This window comes from Centroberyx affinis, unplaced genomic scaffold (assembly GCF_046629955.1).
Source record: "Centroberyx affinis isolate AG114_WGS23_722 - 3 ecotype Tasmania unplaced genomic scaffold, CSIRO-AGI_Caff_v1 ptg000109l_1, whole genome shotgun sequence".
NCBI classification, from domain to species: domain Eukaryota; kingdom Metazoa; phylum Chordata; class Actinopteri; order Beryciformes; family Berycidae; genus Centroberyx; species Centroberyx affinis.
The window spans coordinates 81,849-97,367 of NW_027278811.1; the positions used below are offsets into that span (position 1 = coordinate 81,849).

Below are 15,519 nucleotides of genomic sequence, written 5' to 3' on the forward strand. Positions count from 1 at the left end.
GAAAACTACCATAACTGTTAAGAGACTTGTACAGTATTATGGACTATATATGATGGCAGTTAGGATAATACGTTTAAAAAAAAACAGTAAAGTAAAATACAGTGCAAATTAGAATTCTCATAGACACACAAATTGCTTTGCCTCCTCAAAGTCTTAGTCACCAAATTGGTCCACTTTGTGAAATAAAATTGATTGATTTCCACATAATAACCACACTGTAAGAGTCTCTCTTTCTCTCTCTTCCTATCTCCTCCTCTCTCTGTCTCCCTACTGCAGTATGCATCTACTGTCTGAAGTCATCTCCTCCGTGTCAGAATTGTCTTGCTGCGTTGTCACGGCCTCGGCTGCGGGGCCGTGAGCGCCGGCCACCATGACGCACCCCAACACCAGCATACTCACAGCCAACCTCAGCGGGTCTTTGGACAGCCACGGCTCAGGGGGAAACATCTACCGGCCCTTCTCTGTGTTCAGCGTACTAACTCTCACCTTACTGGCGATGCTGGTGGTGGCCACCTTCGTCTGGAACTTGCTGGTGCTGGTGACCATCCTGAGGGTCAGGACGTTCCACCGCGTGCCCCACAACCTGGTGGCTTCGATGGCCATCTCTGACGTGATGGTGGCCGCCCTGGTCATGCCGCTCAGCCTGGTCCACGAGCTGAACGGCAGGCTGTGGAAACTGGGCCGCGTGCTGTGCCAGGTGTGGATCTCCTTCGACGTGCTCTGCTGCACGGCCAGCATCTGGAATGTGACGGCCATCGCTCTGGACCGCTACTGGTCCATCACCAGGCACCTGGAGTACACGCTCAAGACGCGCAAAAAGATCTCCAACGTGATGATCGCCCTCACCTGGCTGCTGTCCTCCATCATCTCCCTGTCGCCACTCTTCGGCTGGGGGGAGACCTACTCAGAGGGGATGAAGTGCCAGGTGAGCCAGGAGCCGTCCTACACCATCTTCTCCACCTTCGGAGCCTTTTACCTGCCCCTTTGTGTGGTGCTGTTTGTCTACTGGAAGATCTACAAGGCTGCCAAGTTCCGGATCGGCTCTCGCAAGAACAACACGATCACACCTATGGCTGAGGTGATTGAGGTACCTTCGGTTCGGTTAGACAGATTTCTTTGCCTTAGCAAAGTCTTAGTAAACCACATTGGGCACAATTTCTGCACAAACCTTGGTTAATTTTCTCATTATAATCTCCGGTCGTTATATGTCAGAATATCATTATGCTTCAATCTCCCGTACCAGATGAAGATATTTATCTTCCTGCAACTGACTGATGCTGCCGATACACTAATACGGGCTGCTGTGCAATTAGTTATTATTTATGATGATGAGCTATTCAACTCTAATCAGAGTAACATAAGTATCTTATGTGCAAGCATACGGACAAATAATTGAAGCAATCTTGCTCATCGCCACCAGCTTGTTAATGTATGTAGGCACAAGGTGGAAGGCTATAAATACCAGCATCTTTAACAACTGCACCTTCTGGCTTTGGCGTTTTCTTCTAATCAGCAGACACCCAGGCCTAGATCTATTCAGCAAGCCTCAGCAAACATTCAATCAGGGAAATGTTCCCTGTGCAAATTGAGTCTCTACCGACTCTTCACCAGCACTGGTGTTTTGGTAAGTGCTATTTGAAACTGAATAGGAACATCCAAAACCACAACTCACTGATAAAGATTAAGGTATTTCCAGACATCTAGCCCAGACATTTTCCGGGGCCTTTTCATTCACTCTGTGAAAGACTGGTTATTAAAATCCCTCAGTGCCTGAACATTCTGAGTATTTGGCAAATGTCCACAGAAGAAGAGTGTAGGCTTGTTTTCTTTCATGTATCGCCCATAGAAAATCACACAAAAGTGGATGTACGCATGTTTCTAGTTCTTTGAAATTACCCCTTAATCCTCAATATATCCCTTAGTTATGTAAGTTTTACATAAAATTGGCAGAAAATTAGAAGCACACACTCAAGCAGGACCAAACATTGATTTAGGCCTGTGACTTCTATCGCCTTGGTACACTGGGTTTTACGCTAAATTGAATTAAACAGGCAATCACTCTTGGGGCTACAACAATTAAAAAGAATATGTACTACTACTCATTTTGCTTTCAAAAGACATGCTCCTTCTCTCACAGGGTCTGGTTGTTTACAGTAGTACCTGCCTCAGCACCCGGCTCAGGTTTATTCTCATCATTTACCAGCATACATGGGAGAGTGTAGGCACTGAGCGCCGAAAGCACCTGCACAGCAGTTGTGACGTGAGCGGTGGCATCAACATCCAAGATAATAAACCTCCTGCACTCATCCATCAGCGACACCCACACACACACATTAACACACACACAACACACACACACACGTCAAACCAAAAATAGAGCAGATTGATAGAGGAGTATGAAATGCAATCCATGGATTCATGGCGTAGTTCCACAAAAAAACGCCAAAAGCCATGAAATAAATAGTTTCACATGTTTTGTGTACTGCTCCATGTCACTCCAAATATGAATACTGACTGATTCAAAAACACTGATATAATAATAACTCAAGCTATTGCAGCATCTAGTATGCAGTGCTCAGTTGTCTTAAACCATCCATTGAATCTTAAACCTCCTTCCCAACAGCACTATGCTTTAAACTTCTGACCCCTGTTGTAAATGGATTCGCTTCATCCATCTTATCAGTTGTAGGCCCTCCTGACCCATATTGATTCGACTAAATTTACTCCATATTGACCACGTTTCCCAGCCCAACACACACTCTTGTTTGAATGTTGGACACAACGGTTTAGAGCGTCAGTCTGCACACTTTCCTTCCAATAGATTTAGAGAGATTGTTCATCTTTATAAATTGCCCATGCTAGGCTGTTAGGCTGCTGAATGACCTGCTAGGCTTTACCTGATAAACAAAAAATCAAGTCAAGCTTGAGCTCTGCTGAGCAACAAATAGGAGAGCCGAAAGTCGGCAGATTAATGTTGACATTTTCTTTTTCCTTTTCCCAGCTGCACAGTATGGCTGTGTTTGTTAAACGGCATGTGGGCTGTTGGAAAAACACAGATTAAAGCAGGGCTCTGGATTTATTTATGTGTAGTGTGTGTGTGTGTGTGTGTGTGTGTATGAAAGAATACTCCTTGGCTTGTTCATCCACCTGTTGATGAATATTTCTATTCAGCAGCAACACAATTATCACTTTACTAATTAGTTTTCTTGCTCATGTTTTGAAGATATATCTATGCCAATTTGACCAACTGAGTTTGTTTGATCTCTTAATCAATAGAGCAATCGATTTGCTTTTAGACTGATTGACTGTCTGTATTTATTTATTGATGCAACGACTCGCAGGTGAAGGAGGCATCACAGCAGCCCCAGATGGTGTTTACAGTGCGCCACGCCACAGTGACCTTCCAGACGGACGGGGACACGTGGCGCGAGCAGAAGGAGAAAAAGGCAGCGCTGATGGTAGGCATTCTGATTGGCGTGTTTGTCCTTTGCTGGATCCCCTTCTTCATTACCGAGCTCATCATCCCGCTGTGCTCCTGCGACATCCCGCCCATCTGGAAGAGCATCTTCCTGTGGCTGGGTTACTCCAACTCCTTCTTCAACCCGCTCATATACACCGCCTTCAATAAGAACTACAACAATGCTCTGAGGAACCTCTTCTCCCGGCAGCGCTGAGGCGACGGCGCACACAGCAGACACACAGCACCAGCAGGCACACCACATCTTTACACTAGAGACAGAGGAGGACTAACCTGTCTGTGTCTATCTTTCCATCATCTCCCAAACGGAATACATGATAACCAGAAGCTGTGTTTCAGGAACTCTCTTTTAAAGATGTGCCAATTTTATTTTTATTTTTTTCCAAAACTGAAGTTTTTGTAACCTCAAAGGTGAACTGGGATGTGAGCCTGTGCTACTGTATCTACTAAGGGAGGAATAAAACAGTTGTGTTGTGACAGTAGCAGATTTAGTGATGTCTTGTGGTTGGTTTCTGTCTGGCGTTTTCAGCTTATTAGGAAAAAACATTCACTTTAACTCCCTAGAAGAACAGTTTCATCATCATATGTGAAGCTAGTGGGAAGATCTTCAAAGGGGGACTAAAATAAATTTTCAAGATAAATCTGAAAAACGTTAGAAATTGCACTCTATGGGTAATCACAAACGTGGATTATTCTTTACACTCTGAACTAGACAGCAGAGATGCTCATCACCACAGACTATATTTCAAGCTTAAAAAATGGGTTTGATAATAGCAACGAAGGACATGAATCAGTGAACTGTTCAAAAACCGCTACCTTGCTTGATAGCTAGATACACATAGACTCAAAGGCTTCACATGCAATTTATTCACACATACATCTAAACGTATACCCACACACAAACTGCCACGGTCTAACACTCACATGTACACATACACAACAGCTCTCCTTGCACATACACCTACGCACTGCCATACGTCCTCTGACAGTAGGTAAAGAGTGGAAGTTATTATTTTCATCATCTTTGAATGGATGTGCTGTTGAGAAATTGCAGCCATGAATTATCATATCTCACCCCAGATAAGGGCAGGAGTATAGCAACTATAAGATGCACAGAGAATATGTGTGGGCTTGCTGAAAGCTGTTTGAAGCATTAATACAACAATAGATTCTGTGGCCTAAAACATCGGTAGGTATTAAATTGAAAGAATGTATGTGTTTTTGTACACAATTCTAGACTCCAAGACAATAGGAAAAACATGAATTCAGATCCTTCCTGATCGTTTGATTAATAATTCAAAAGTATAGTTCTACCTTACCTTTACCTTTTGCCTTTGAAAATGCCCAATGGGATAAATATTGAAAGTAGTATCACAAGTAAAAAAAAAACAAAAAAAAAACAAAAAAAACATTATTCAGGCTATACTACAGTACAAAGTAAAAGCTGAAGAGACATCAAGAGAAACATATCCAGGATGAGGTAGCACAAATATGAATGGCTAGAAAAAGAAAAATTATAAACTATTGAAATTATGGGAATAACAGCAGAGTGGTCACTTTCAGCTAGCCCGCTAATTAACAGTATTGTATAGAAAATAAATAAATGCATGGAAATTAGACAAAAGCATTGATCATTCTTTTTATGCTTTTTGCAATATGATGAAGGGAATGACAGTAGTGGTGAAAGAAACCTGCACAATGTGAACATATCAAGGTATTAAAAATGAAGTCTGTTGTAGTGTTCTATTCTCTCTTAGCACATCTTTCATGTATTAATCGCATGAGCTGGTTGACTTGTGATGGAAAAATGAAGCAGCCAAAGGCATTCTGCAGGATTCGCGTACTTAAATTGCCTCTCACTGCTCCCTACATTGCCCCAGGATGGCTGATTATTCACCCTCGCCCCTCTTAGTCCTTGTTCTGTGCGATGACCCAGCTCAGGAATTGCAAAGTACATTTCTTTTCCTGATGCGAGGGGGGTAGGAACTTCCTCCCTCAGTCTGTCTTGGGAGCTGGGTTTGTTTGCTATTCCATCTTTTTTTGTTTAAGAGAGGAGGAGGTGAGGCGTATGGACATCAAATTCTCTACACATGCACTTCTTGCAAATCCAAGCTTTGGTATTCATGCCTACAAAACCAGCATAAAATTAGTGATTTTTTGAGTGGCCCATCAGGTTCATTACAATGGTGCCAATGCATTTTGTGCCACGTCAGCTATGTTCCCCTGCATAGAGATCCTAGGATGACAAAGCTATCAATAAAAAGCCTATACATGACAAAACTATAAAATATCTCATTAATAGAAGTTGAACAGAAAACTCTGCAGGGTTTGGGTTAGTGCAGGGAGTGCTTCAGGTAGGAATTATGAAAAGAAAAAAAGCAAGAATTATGACCACCAATGGTGTATGTGGCATAAATCCAAGTCTATGCACTTGAAACAATGAAACACAATGAAAAGCCTTTATTAGACGGGCTAGAACATTAAAAACAGCATTTACCCGTAACAACAATCTGCCTGGACTTGGATTTTGCCACATATATCATTGGTGGTCATAATTCTTTATTTTTCTTATCTCATTAATATAATTGCATGATCAATTATATGATCACAGCCAATTAACACAAGCTATCACTAGTTTACTAGCAGTAGCTTCTGCTTACACTAAAGCTATCTTTGTGTACTGCCTGATGGCTGGAGTGAGAGATAGCAGCAGTCTAGTGGTGGAGTCTGGTAGTGGAGAATGGGCAGACAGGATTAGATGTCCTCTACTGCTTCATCCCTTCAGCAAACTCCCTCTTATCCTGACATCAAGGTGGGCGCCGACACTTCCTTTCTGGGAAAACGTAGACTGTGACTGTGTTTTTGTTCCGTTCGTCATCCTGCTACGACTCAGGTTTATCCGAATAGGAGCTGCACAGCAGGACTGTTGAGGAGAGGATCCTGGTGAGCGTATGTGTGATCTGAATGAGTGCATCACTCTCTCTCACCCTCCGCTCCTCTCCATCTCCTGCTTTTCATTCATGTTCTCAGGGCAAAACCAATGGAAATAGCCAGATAAACCTTTCTTTGCCTCAGGATGCTCTGGGATGGATAGTACTGAAGTTTCCTCTTTTATATTCCATACACTCTGTTGGTGTGTTGAGGCTGGGTTGAATCTGGTGAGTCAACTCTAATGAAAGGAAATTCATTGTGAAATGTTAGATACTGGGCAGTTCTGCCCCTCCATATTGTTTGAGAAATAACTGTTGTTTTATCCAAATACAAGTGTGCAGTGACAGTGTAAATTGATGAATTATTTAACCTTTAACCTTTATTTAACAGTATAGTCCCACTGAGATTTTCCAGTGGAGACCTGACCAAGAAAGCAATATCAAGACAAACATAAACGTGACAAACAACATACAACAGTGTACAAAAGCAAAATACAATCAAAATCGCATAAAAGGTAAGAGCAAAGTCATAATTTGCCCTATAAGCACTCAAAAGGCAGTAGTCCAATGTCAGACCGACAACATCATACCAAATCTGTACAACGTGTGGGCAGCTCCTTACTGAGTCTGCCTCAAAATGCTTAATAATATCTTTAAACTGCCCAAGAGAGAGGAATAGGTGGAATATTTTTTGGTCTATTTTGCGAGTTTGTAAACATCACAAGTACAGTAATGCCGCCTGTATGCCCAGTACAACTGATCCATTGCTTATGTTCTGCTGCTTTCCTCTTTCTTTCCTGACTCCGCGCCTGTCATTCTCTATAATAACTCATAGGTCCATGAATATGCCACAGTTCCACTGATGAATTAGGATAAGCCTATGACATTTTAAACGAAGCCGCTTGTAGTGGTAGGGACTACAGTCCCCATAATGCAGTGTCTGTGTAACTTTCGGGTTGTCAGAGTAAAGAGTTTTCTCAAGCTAGTCCGCGGGGTCCTGTGTCCTCATTATACATGGTGTCAGAAGTGGCGAACCGAAAATCTCCGCGGTATTTTCCGTTTGGTCTGATGCAATATAATGCAGTGTAGTTGGCGAAAAGTTTACGTGTAGATTAGAAGCGACACAACAGTAAAAAGACCGAAAATAGCCAGCATGCAGGTGAAGACAGAAGCCAGTGTGTGTGCGCTGGCCTGTCAATCTGTGAGTTGCTAGGCAACGGCCCCTCTTGGCAGGCAGGGTGAGAGGAGAAGAGCAGAGAAACGGCGCATCGAAAGTTTTTTTCCTGAACGTGAAACGAGGGAATATACATAGATGGCAACGACGGCTGTTCAGATATCACACCCAGAGCCGTTCAACTCTTCAAACCCGGCAGAATGGCCGCGATGGATAAGAAGACTCGACAGATTTCGTATCGCTTCAGGGCTCAATGAAAAACAAGATGAATATCAGGTGAACTCACCCTTATATGCAATGGGAGATACAGCTGACGATGTTTTAGCAGTTTTACCATTGACTGAGGCAGATAAGAAGAAATATGAGGCTGTTAAAGCAGCATTTGAACAACACTAGTTACATAACAAAGCATAATGTGATCTTTGAGAGAGCCCAGTTCAATGTAAGACGTCAGCAAGAGTGTGAGACTGTAGAGTCATTCATCGGCAGTGCACAAACTTGCAGAACATTGTGGCTTCGGAGTGCTAAAAGAGGAACTCATAAGGGACAGAATTGTAGTTTTTGTATGAGACAAAAGACTGTCAGAACAGCTACAAATGGACTCTGAGTTAACACTTGCCAAAGCCATACAAAAAGTCAGACAAAGTGAAACTGAAGGAACAGCAAACAGTACTGGACAGCAATGCAGTGGGGGACAACGCATCAAACATGGACGCCATTAGGACAAATATGAAAAAAGGGAAGAAACAGACATGGCAGCGGTCAAACAAGGTACAAAAGCCAGACACTCCTGGTGAGAGGGAGTGCGGCCGGTGCGGTCTAGGACGCAAACACTCATGGAAAGACTGCCCAGCTAGAGAAGTTGATGTTAGAAAGTGTCATAACAAGGGACATTACGCTGTAGTCTGATGTACAGGTGAAGTAGTACATACAGTCACAGAAACCCAGAATGACCTAGACACTCAGGATTTTGCTTTTCTAGGAGAAATTGATTCAGAGACTTCAGACCCATGTCGATTTCAAACTCAACACGGGGGCAGATGTTACATCCATACCTGAGTGGTTATACAAACCAGAACATGATGGTAAGCTGCAGAAAACACAAAAGACACTGTTTGGGCCAGGTAAATATCCACTTAAAGTGGAAGGCTGCTTTAAAGGGGAAATGGCAGCAAAAGGGCGCAGTGCCTCACAGAACATTTACCTTGTGACAGGACTGGTACAGCCACTGTTAAGCAGACCAGGTAGGGTCGTCATCCCAAAGCCTATGAAAAAGAAACTCAGGATATGTGTCGACCTCATACCCCTGAATGCAGCAGTGAAAAGGGAGCACCATATCCTGCCAGCAGTGGATCAAACACTAGCAATGATGACAGATGCAGGCCTGGAATTAAATCATTTTTAGGGCAAGGCCACTTTGGCCTTTGATAAATACAAATTTATTGGGGCATCGCAGCCAAAATGTAGGGCACCAAGGCCAAAACCAGCGGTTATTAAAATCCTTTTTTCAGTCCTTTTTCCTCAACAAAATAAATATCCTAATAGAAAAATTAAGTGCTGCAGTGTGATACAGCACATAAGATGGCTCAGACTGCAAAGTTAGTTACATGTCCAGTAACACACGATAACGTAAGTGTAACCCAGGTTATTTTCTGTAACTATAAATTAGGGCTGCATGATTATGGCCAAAATGATAATCACGATTATTTTGATCAATATTGAGATCACGATTATTTATCACGATCATTGATTTTAGGGACAAAATATTCTTATTGCACTTTAACATTTAAATAAACAGAGCACTGCTTTCACTTCCATGTTGTGCTACATTCCTGCTAATGTACAAATCTTTGCATCAAAATAAGACTGGTCCTTATTCACAGTGCATCTCCTAGAAGCAAAATATAAATAAAATTGTACCAAAACTTTTTACCCAAAATTAAATCAACAGAGCACTGCTTTCACTTCCACGTTGTGCTACATTCCTGCTAATGTACAAATCTTTGCATCATAAGACTTAAAATAAGGTTCTTATTCACTTGAATTCAGTGCATCTCCTAGAAGCAAAATATAAATAAAATTGTATTCGAAATATAGGCTAACTAAAAATAAATATGCCATCACAGAATGCAACCAAATGAAAACAATTCAGGCCTATGCAGCTGCTGCCTGCTCTCTGTTGTATACTCTTCTACTCCGGACTGCAAAATTTGGGAATTTTTTGAGGCTGCCGCTGCAGGGTGCGCATGCATGACAGTGAAGCCAACACATCTCGATCGCCCCCTACTGGCTGGCTGGCTGTGGCTAGTGTAGGAAGCGCTTGATTTGATATGCAGCGGAGCACGCATTTTAAAAGTCAATATCTCAGTCGATCATGTTCATTTAATTGTGGGAAGCCAGAATCGTGATCGAGATTAATATTCGATTAATTATGCAGCCCTACTATAAATTACAGATGTCCCCTAAACGCCTCATGCAGACTATCGGTAGATGCTACAATTTACCGATGTTCCCTAAATGCCTCATATGCAGGCTACTGCTACAGCGTTTTTGCTGCTCTCAACCCGGTTAATTTTGCTATATTCTTCATTACAGCGGCTAATTACCCGCTGTACATTTAAACTTACACTAGCTCTGCTCAAGCACTCATAGCTCTCCCCTTCTTTTAGCGACTTTCTCGCTAATCCCACAGTTGTTTACACGCTTTTCAGATCTGCTAGTTACTTAGCTTAGCAGTTAGCGATAGTTTAGCAGTTAGCGATGGCTTCTCTCTCGCCCTCTCAGTTTAATTAATAATTAGCTGTTAATGTTTACGTTAACGTTACACATATATTTGCGGGAGTGGGAGAAATCTCGCGCTACTGTTGATGTCCAGCGTGATGACGGAGACACTGGGAAAAGTGAGTTTGTTTATTTGCTTTGTCGCATGTAGTTTAAAATGAGGAAATCCGCAACTTTCTTTTAAGTCCACAACCTTAATACATCCATGGGCACAACGGCCAGTTCAAAACAGGGCATGCCAAACTGGCCGTGTGGATAGTTAATTTTAGAAGGGGCATTACGGCCACACTCCGGTGCATCCACAGCACTGGCCGTTTGGCCGTGGTATAATTCCTGCCCTGCAGATGCGAAAGTGTTCACAAAACTGGATGCACTATCCAGATTTTGGCAGATTCCTCTCACACCAGAGTCCCGACCCCTCACAACCTTAATCATTCCTTTTGGGAGATACCAGTTCAATCGACTCCCTTTTGGCATCGCATCGGCTCCTGAGCATTTTTCAGAGGAGAATGTCCCAGATGTTAGAGGATTTCGATGGAGTACTCTGTCATGCAAACGATGTTCTTGTGTTTGGCGGAGACAGGCAGGAGCACGACCAGAAACTGCACCGTGTGCTTCGGAAAATGCAACAGGAGGGTCTCACTCTGAATGAGAAATGTGTGAAAGACTCACATCCTACCTTCTAGGTCTACATTTCACACTGACGGACCATAAGCCCCTGGTTCCACTGCTGAGTACCAGAGGCTTCGATGATCTACCACCACGGATCCTGAGATTTTGTCTGCAGCTGCTGCGATTCTCATACAACATCATCCATGTTCCAGGGAAGAACCTCGTCACAGCAGATACCCTGTCCAGGGCTCCACTGAGGGGTCCACCAACTGCAGGGAATCTACAACTGGAGAAAGATGTTGAGGTTTTTGTCGACTGTGTTGTGTCTTGTCTCCCTGCCACAGACAAAAGGCTGGAGGAGATCAAGACGGCGCAGCAAGAAGATGAACTGTGCAAAAGAGTGACAAATTACTGCCTCACAGAATGGCCAGAGAATCACGGGCTTAAGCCAGAGATTAAGCCATACTGGCAGGTCAGAACAGATTTTCACCTCGCAGGTGACCTTCTCATGAAAGGGGAAAGACTAGTAAATCCGCCATCTTTGAGAGCAGATGTTCTACAGAGACTCCATGAAGGACATCAGAGGATTTCAAAATGTAGAGCCAGAGCTCGGGAGTCTGTATGGCAGCCTGGTATCTCCTCTCAGATAAGTCAAATTGTGGAGATGTGAGATATGTCAGAAACACAGGACGCAGTACAGAGAACCACTGTTGCCCACCACAGTCCCAGAACTCCCGTGGCAAAAGGTTGGGCTGGATCTGTTCGAGTGGTTGAAGAAAAACTACCTGCTGGTTGTAGACTACTTCCCGAGATATATTGAGGTAGCAGAGCTCAGGTACACTTCGGCTGAGGCCGAACTGTTGTATCTGATAATGGGCCACAGTTTTCATCAGAGCTATTCAAACTATTTGCAAAGGAGAGCAAGTTCACACATATCACAAGCAGCCCAAGTTACCCACAAGCAAACAGGGAAGCAGAACGTGCGGTTTAGACCATCAAGAACCTGTGGAAAAGAGACACTGATCGCAGCAGAGCATTGCTGGCATACCGAGCCACTCCACTGGAGCACGGGTTCTCTCCGGCTCAGTTACTGATGGGGAGAAACCTGTACCCCAGCCCATGGCCAAGCTGGACCCTAAGTGGCCGGACATGCAGGCTTTTCGCAGGAGGGATGAGAAAGGGAGGCGTAGGCAGGCAGCACACTGCAATCAGAGGCACCGCTCTATACCTCTCCCAGAACTCACATGTGGACAGAAAGTCTGGATAACCACAGAGGGAACTCCAGGAGCAGTTGTGAGACCTGCCAACACTCCGAGGTCGTACATGGTAGAGACTGAAAGGGGTCTTCTCAGGAGAAACAGAATCCACCTTCGGCCTACAGGGACTGTTACTAGGTCAGGTAGAGTTTCAAAGATACCTGAGAGACTGGACTTGTAAACAGAGAGAAAAGTAACTTTAGTTCATATGGATTAAGAAGTAATATGTGTTAATTAACTGAAGTATCAGTACAGTTCATAAGTGTTACATAAAAGAACACACAGAGATTTATGTTAAAAGAACAGTTTATTTGAACAGAGTATGGCTGAGGAAGAGGTGTAGTGGTAGGGACTACAGTTCCCATAATGCAGTGTGTGTAACTTTCAGGTTGTCTGAGTAAAGAGTTTTCTCAAACTAGTCCACGGCGTCCTGTGTCCTCATTATACACCACTCTGGTGTAGCCCTATCAGCCACGGCCCTTCTGAATCAAAATAGTAACGTATCCTGGCAAGAGTGGCATGGTATTTGTCTACATGATTTGTTTCTAAAGATTCTGTCTCTGCTTCTTAACAACAAAAAACATTCTTTTTATTGGGTGGGGGTGGAGTGAAAGAAAAAGAAAAAACGGTGTTATCTTTTGTGTTGTCTGGCTGTCTGCATTTCAATTTTACACCCCAGTAGGTTTGGTTAAACCAATGAAAAGACATTTTGTACAGAAAGATGAGTCTAAATGCTGATACAGGAGGACTGGCTCCCTGGGAGATTAGGCAGGGGGCTGTGTTATTTCAAGATTGCCTGAAATCAAGACCAAACTAATTCAGGAACTGACTGATTACAGTGTGCAAATGGTAATCTGTGGGAAGTCTTGCCATGTGTTCTTCTGCAGTCATGATTAATAGATACACAGCAAGACAGACAGATAGGCGTATATACAGATTTATATGTGTGCAAACATAGATACACACAGTAGATACATGCATACAAACATACTGTACATACATGAGAAAAAGAGGTAACTTACTGTATACAATAGCTAAGTGTTCTTAAGTGTCCCCCTACTGCTACTACTACTACTCGATATTTCCACAATACAGTAAAGACAAACCAACACAGCCTCGTGCTCTGTTGCTATGGTATCAAGACAATGAAAGAAAGCCCTCAGCTCTAGCATATACTGAATGTGTCCATTCAGAAAAAAACATAAATAAGTGCAGAGAGAAACACCGCGAAGAATTCCCCTGAATGACACATCATTCAAAATAGGTTGACTTAACCCCTGGCACGCTTCAAGACATGTGCACACTTAAACACTTGTGTCAGGCTTGAAATGCTTGGTACAGTGTGTGTATGAGAGTCTAGCAAAGTTCACAGAAACTGCAATGTTAAGCCTGAGTGACGGCACTTCTCCTGGCTAGTGAGCCTGCATGAGGGCAGAGTGTGATATGTTTGAAAGGAACAGCATTATATCACTGTTCCCTCTATTCATTTTGTCCGTTCATGTTGTGCACACCATTGCCCACACCCTCAATCAGCCCAGAGGATGTTTAGTGAGCGAGCGCACCACTTTGATGTCTTAAGATGTGCACGCTGGTGCTGTTTTATCATGGCATACATTATACACAACTGAAGTGAGCGCTTTTAGTTCGAATTCCCCTGAAGATCTGGACACATTAGAATATGAATGAGATCTGTTGCATTTAATCAAAATATGGTTGATTGCCCTGCCTGTTGATTAGGACAGTGAAAAGAGCGTGAGGACGAGCTTCAGTGGTAAATAGCAAGTTTGCTTACACCAGATCAAGATTTTAAAAAAGCCTCTTAGTTGGCTCCCCTAGCAAGAATTTTGAACTGCCTGAGAGACCATGTTGACCCAACCTCTGCAGCTGGAAGACAGGAAGACAAGAAGAGCCTGCATGACAGCTCAAAAGCTAAGACATTGCCCCAGGACGGCTGATTATTCACCCTCGCCCCTCTTAGTCCTTGTTCTGTGCAATGACCCAGCTCAGGAATTGCAAAGTACATTTCTTTTCCTGATGCGAGGGGGGTAGGAACTTCCTCTCTCAGTCTGTCTTGGGAGCTGGGTTTGTTTGCCATTCCATTTTTTTTGTTTAAGAGAGGAGGAGGTGAGGCGTATGGACATCAAATTCTCTACACATGCACCTCTTGCAAATCCAAGCTTGTTGTTCTCATCCTGCACAATTTGGTATTCATGCCTACAAAACCAGCATAAAATTAGTGAGTTTTTGAATGGCCCATCAGGTTCATTACAATGGTGCCAATGCATTTTGTGCCATGTTTCCCTGCATAGAAATCCTAGGATGACAAAGCTATCAATAAAAAGCCTATACATGACAAAACTATAAAATATCTCATTAATAGAAGTTGAACAGAAAACTCTGCAGGGTGTGGGTTAGTGCAGGGAGTGCTTCAGGTAGGAATTATGAAAAGAAAAAAGCAAGAATTATGACCACCAATGGTGTATGTGGCATAAATCCAAGTCTATGCACAATGAAAAGCCTTTATTAGACGGGCTAGAACATTAAAAACAGCATTTACCCATAACAACAATCTGCCTGGACTTGGATTTTGCCACATATATCATTGGTGGTCATAATTCTTTATTTTTCTTATCTCATTAATATAATTGCATGATCAATTATATGATCACAGCCAATTAACACAAGATATCACTAGTTTACTAGCAGTAGCTTCTGCTAACACTAAAGCTATCTTTGTGTACTGCCTGATGGCTGGAGTGAGAGATAGCAGCAGTCTAGTGGTGGAGTCTGGTAGTGGAGAATGGGCAGACAGGATTAGATGTCCTCTACTGCTTCATCCCTTCAGCAAACTCCCTCTTATCCTGACATCAAGGTGGGCGCCGACACTTCCTTTCTGGGAAAACGTAGACTGTGACTGTGTTTTTGTTCCGTTCGTCATCCTGCTACGACTCAGGTTTATCCGAATAGGAGCTGCACAGCAGGACGGTTGAGGAGAGGATCCTGGTGAGCGTATGTGTGATCTGAATGAGTGCATCACTCTCTCTCACCCTCCGCTCCTCTCCATCTCCTGCTTTTCATTCATGTTCTCAGGGCAAAACCAATGGAAATAGCCAGATAAACCTTTCTTTGCCTCAGGATGCTCTGGGATGGATAGTACTGAAGTTTCCTCTTTTATATTCCATACACTCTGTTGGTGTGTTGAGGCTGGGTTGAATCTGGTGAGTCAACTCTAATGAAAGGAAATTCATTGTGAAATATTGCCTCCATATTGTTTGAGAAATAGCTGCT

The 15,519-nt window shown here is 43.1% G+C and overlaps 1 protein-coding gene across 1 annotated transcript; it reads left to right on the plus strand.

Annotated features, from left to right (window-relative positions):
* Positions 1–370: 370 nt before the first annotated feature.
* Positions 371–3,674, plus strand: htr5ab (5-hydroxytryptamine (serotonin) receptor 5A, genome duplicate b). The gene is made up of 2 exons (XM_071526196.1): positions 371–1,087; positions 3,342–3,674. The coding sequence occupies exons 1-2, from the start codon at positions 371–373 to the stop codon at positions 3,672–3,674; spliced, it is 1,050 nt and encodes a 349-aa protein (XP_071382297.1).
* Positions 3,675–15,519: the final 11,845 nt, after the last annotated feature.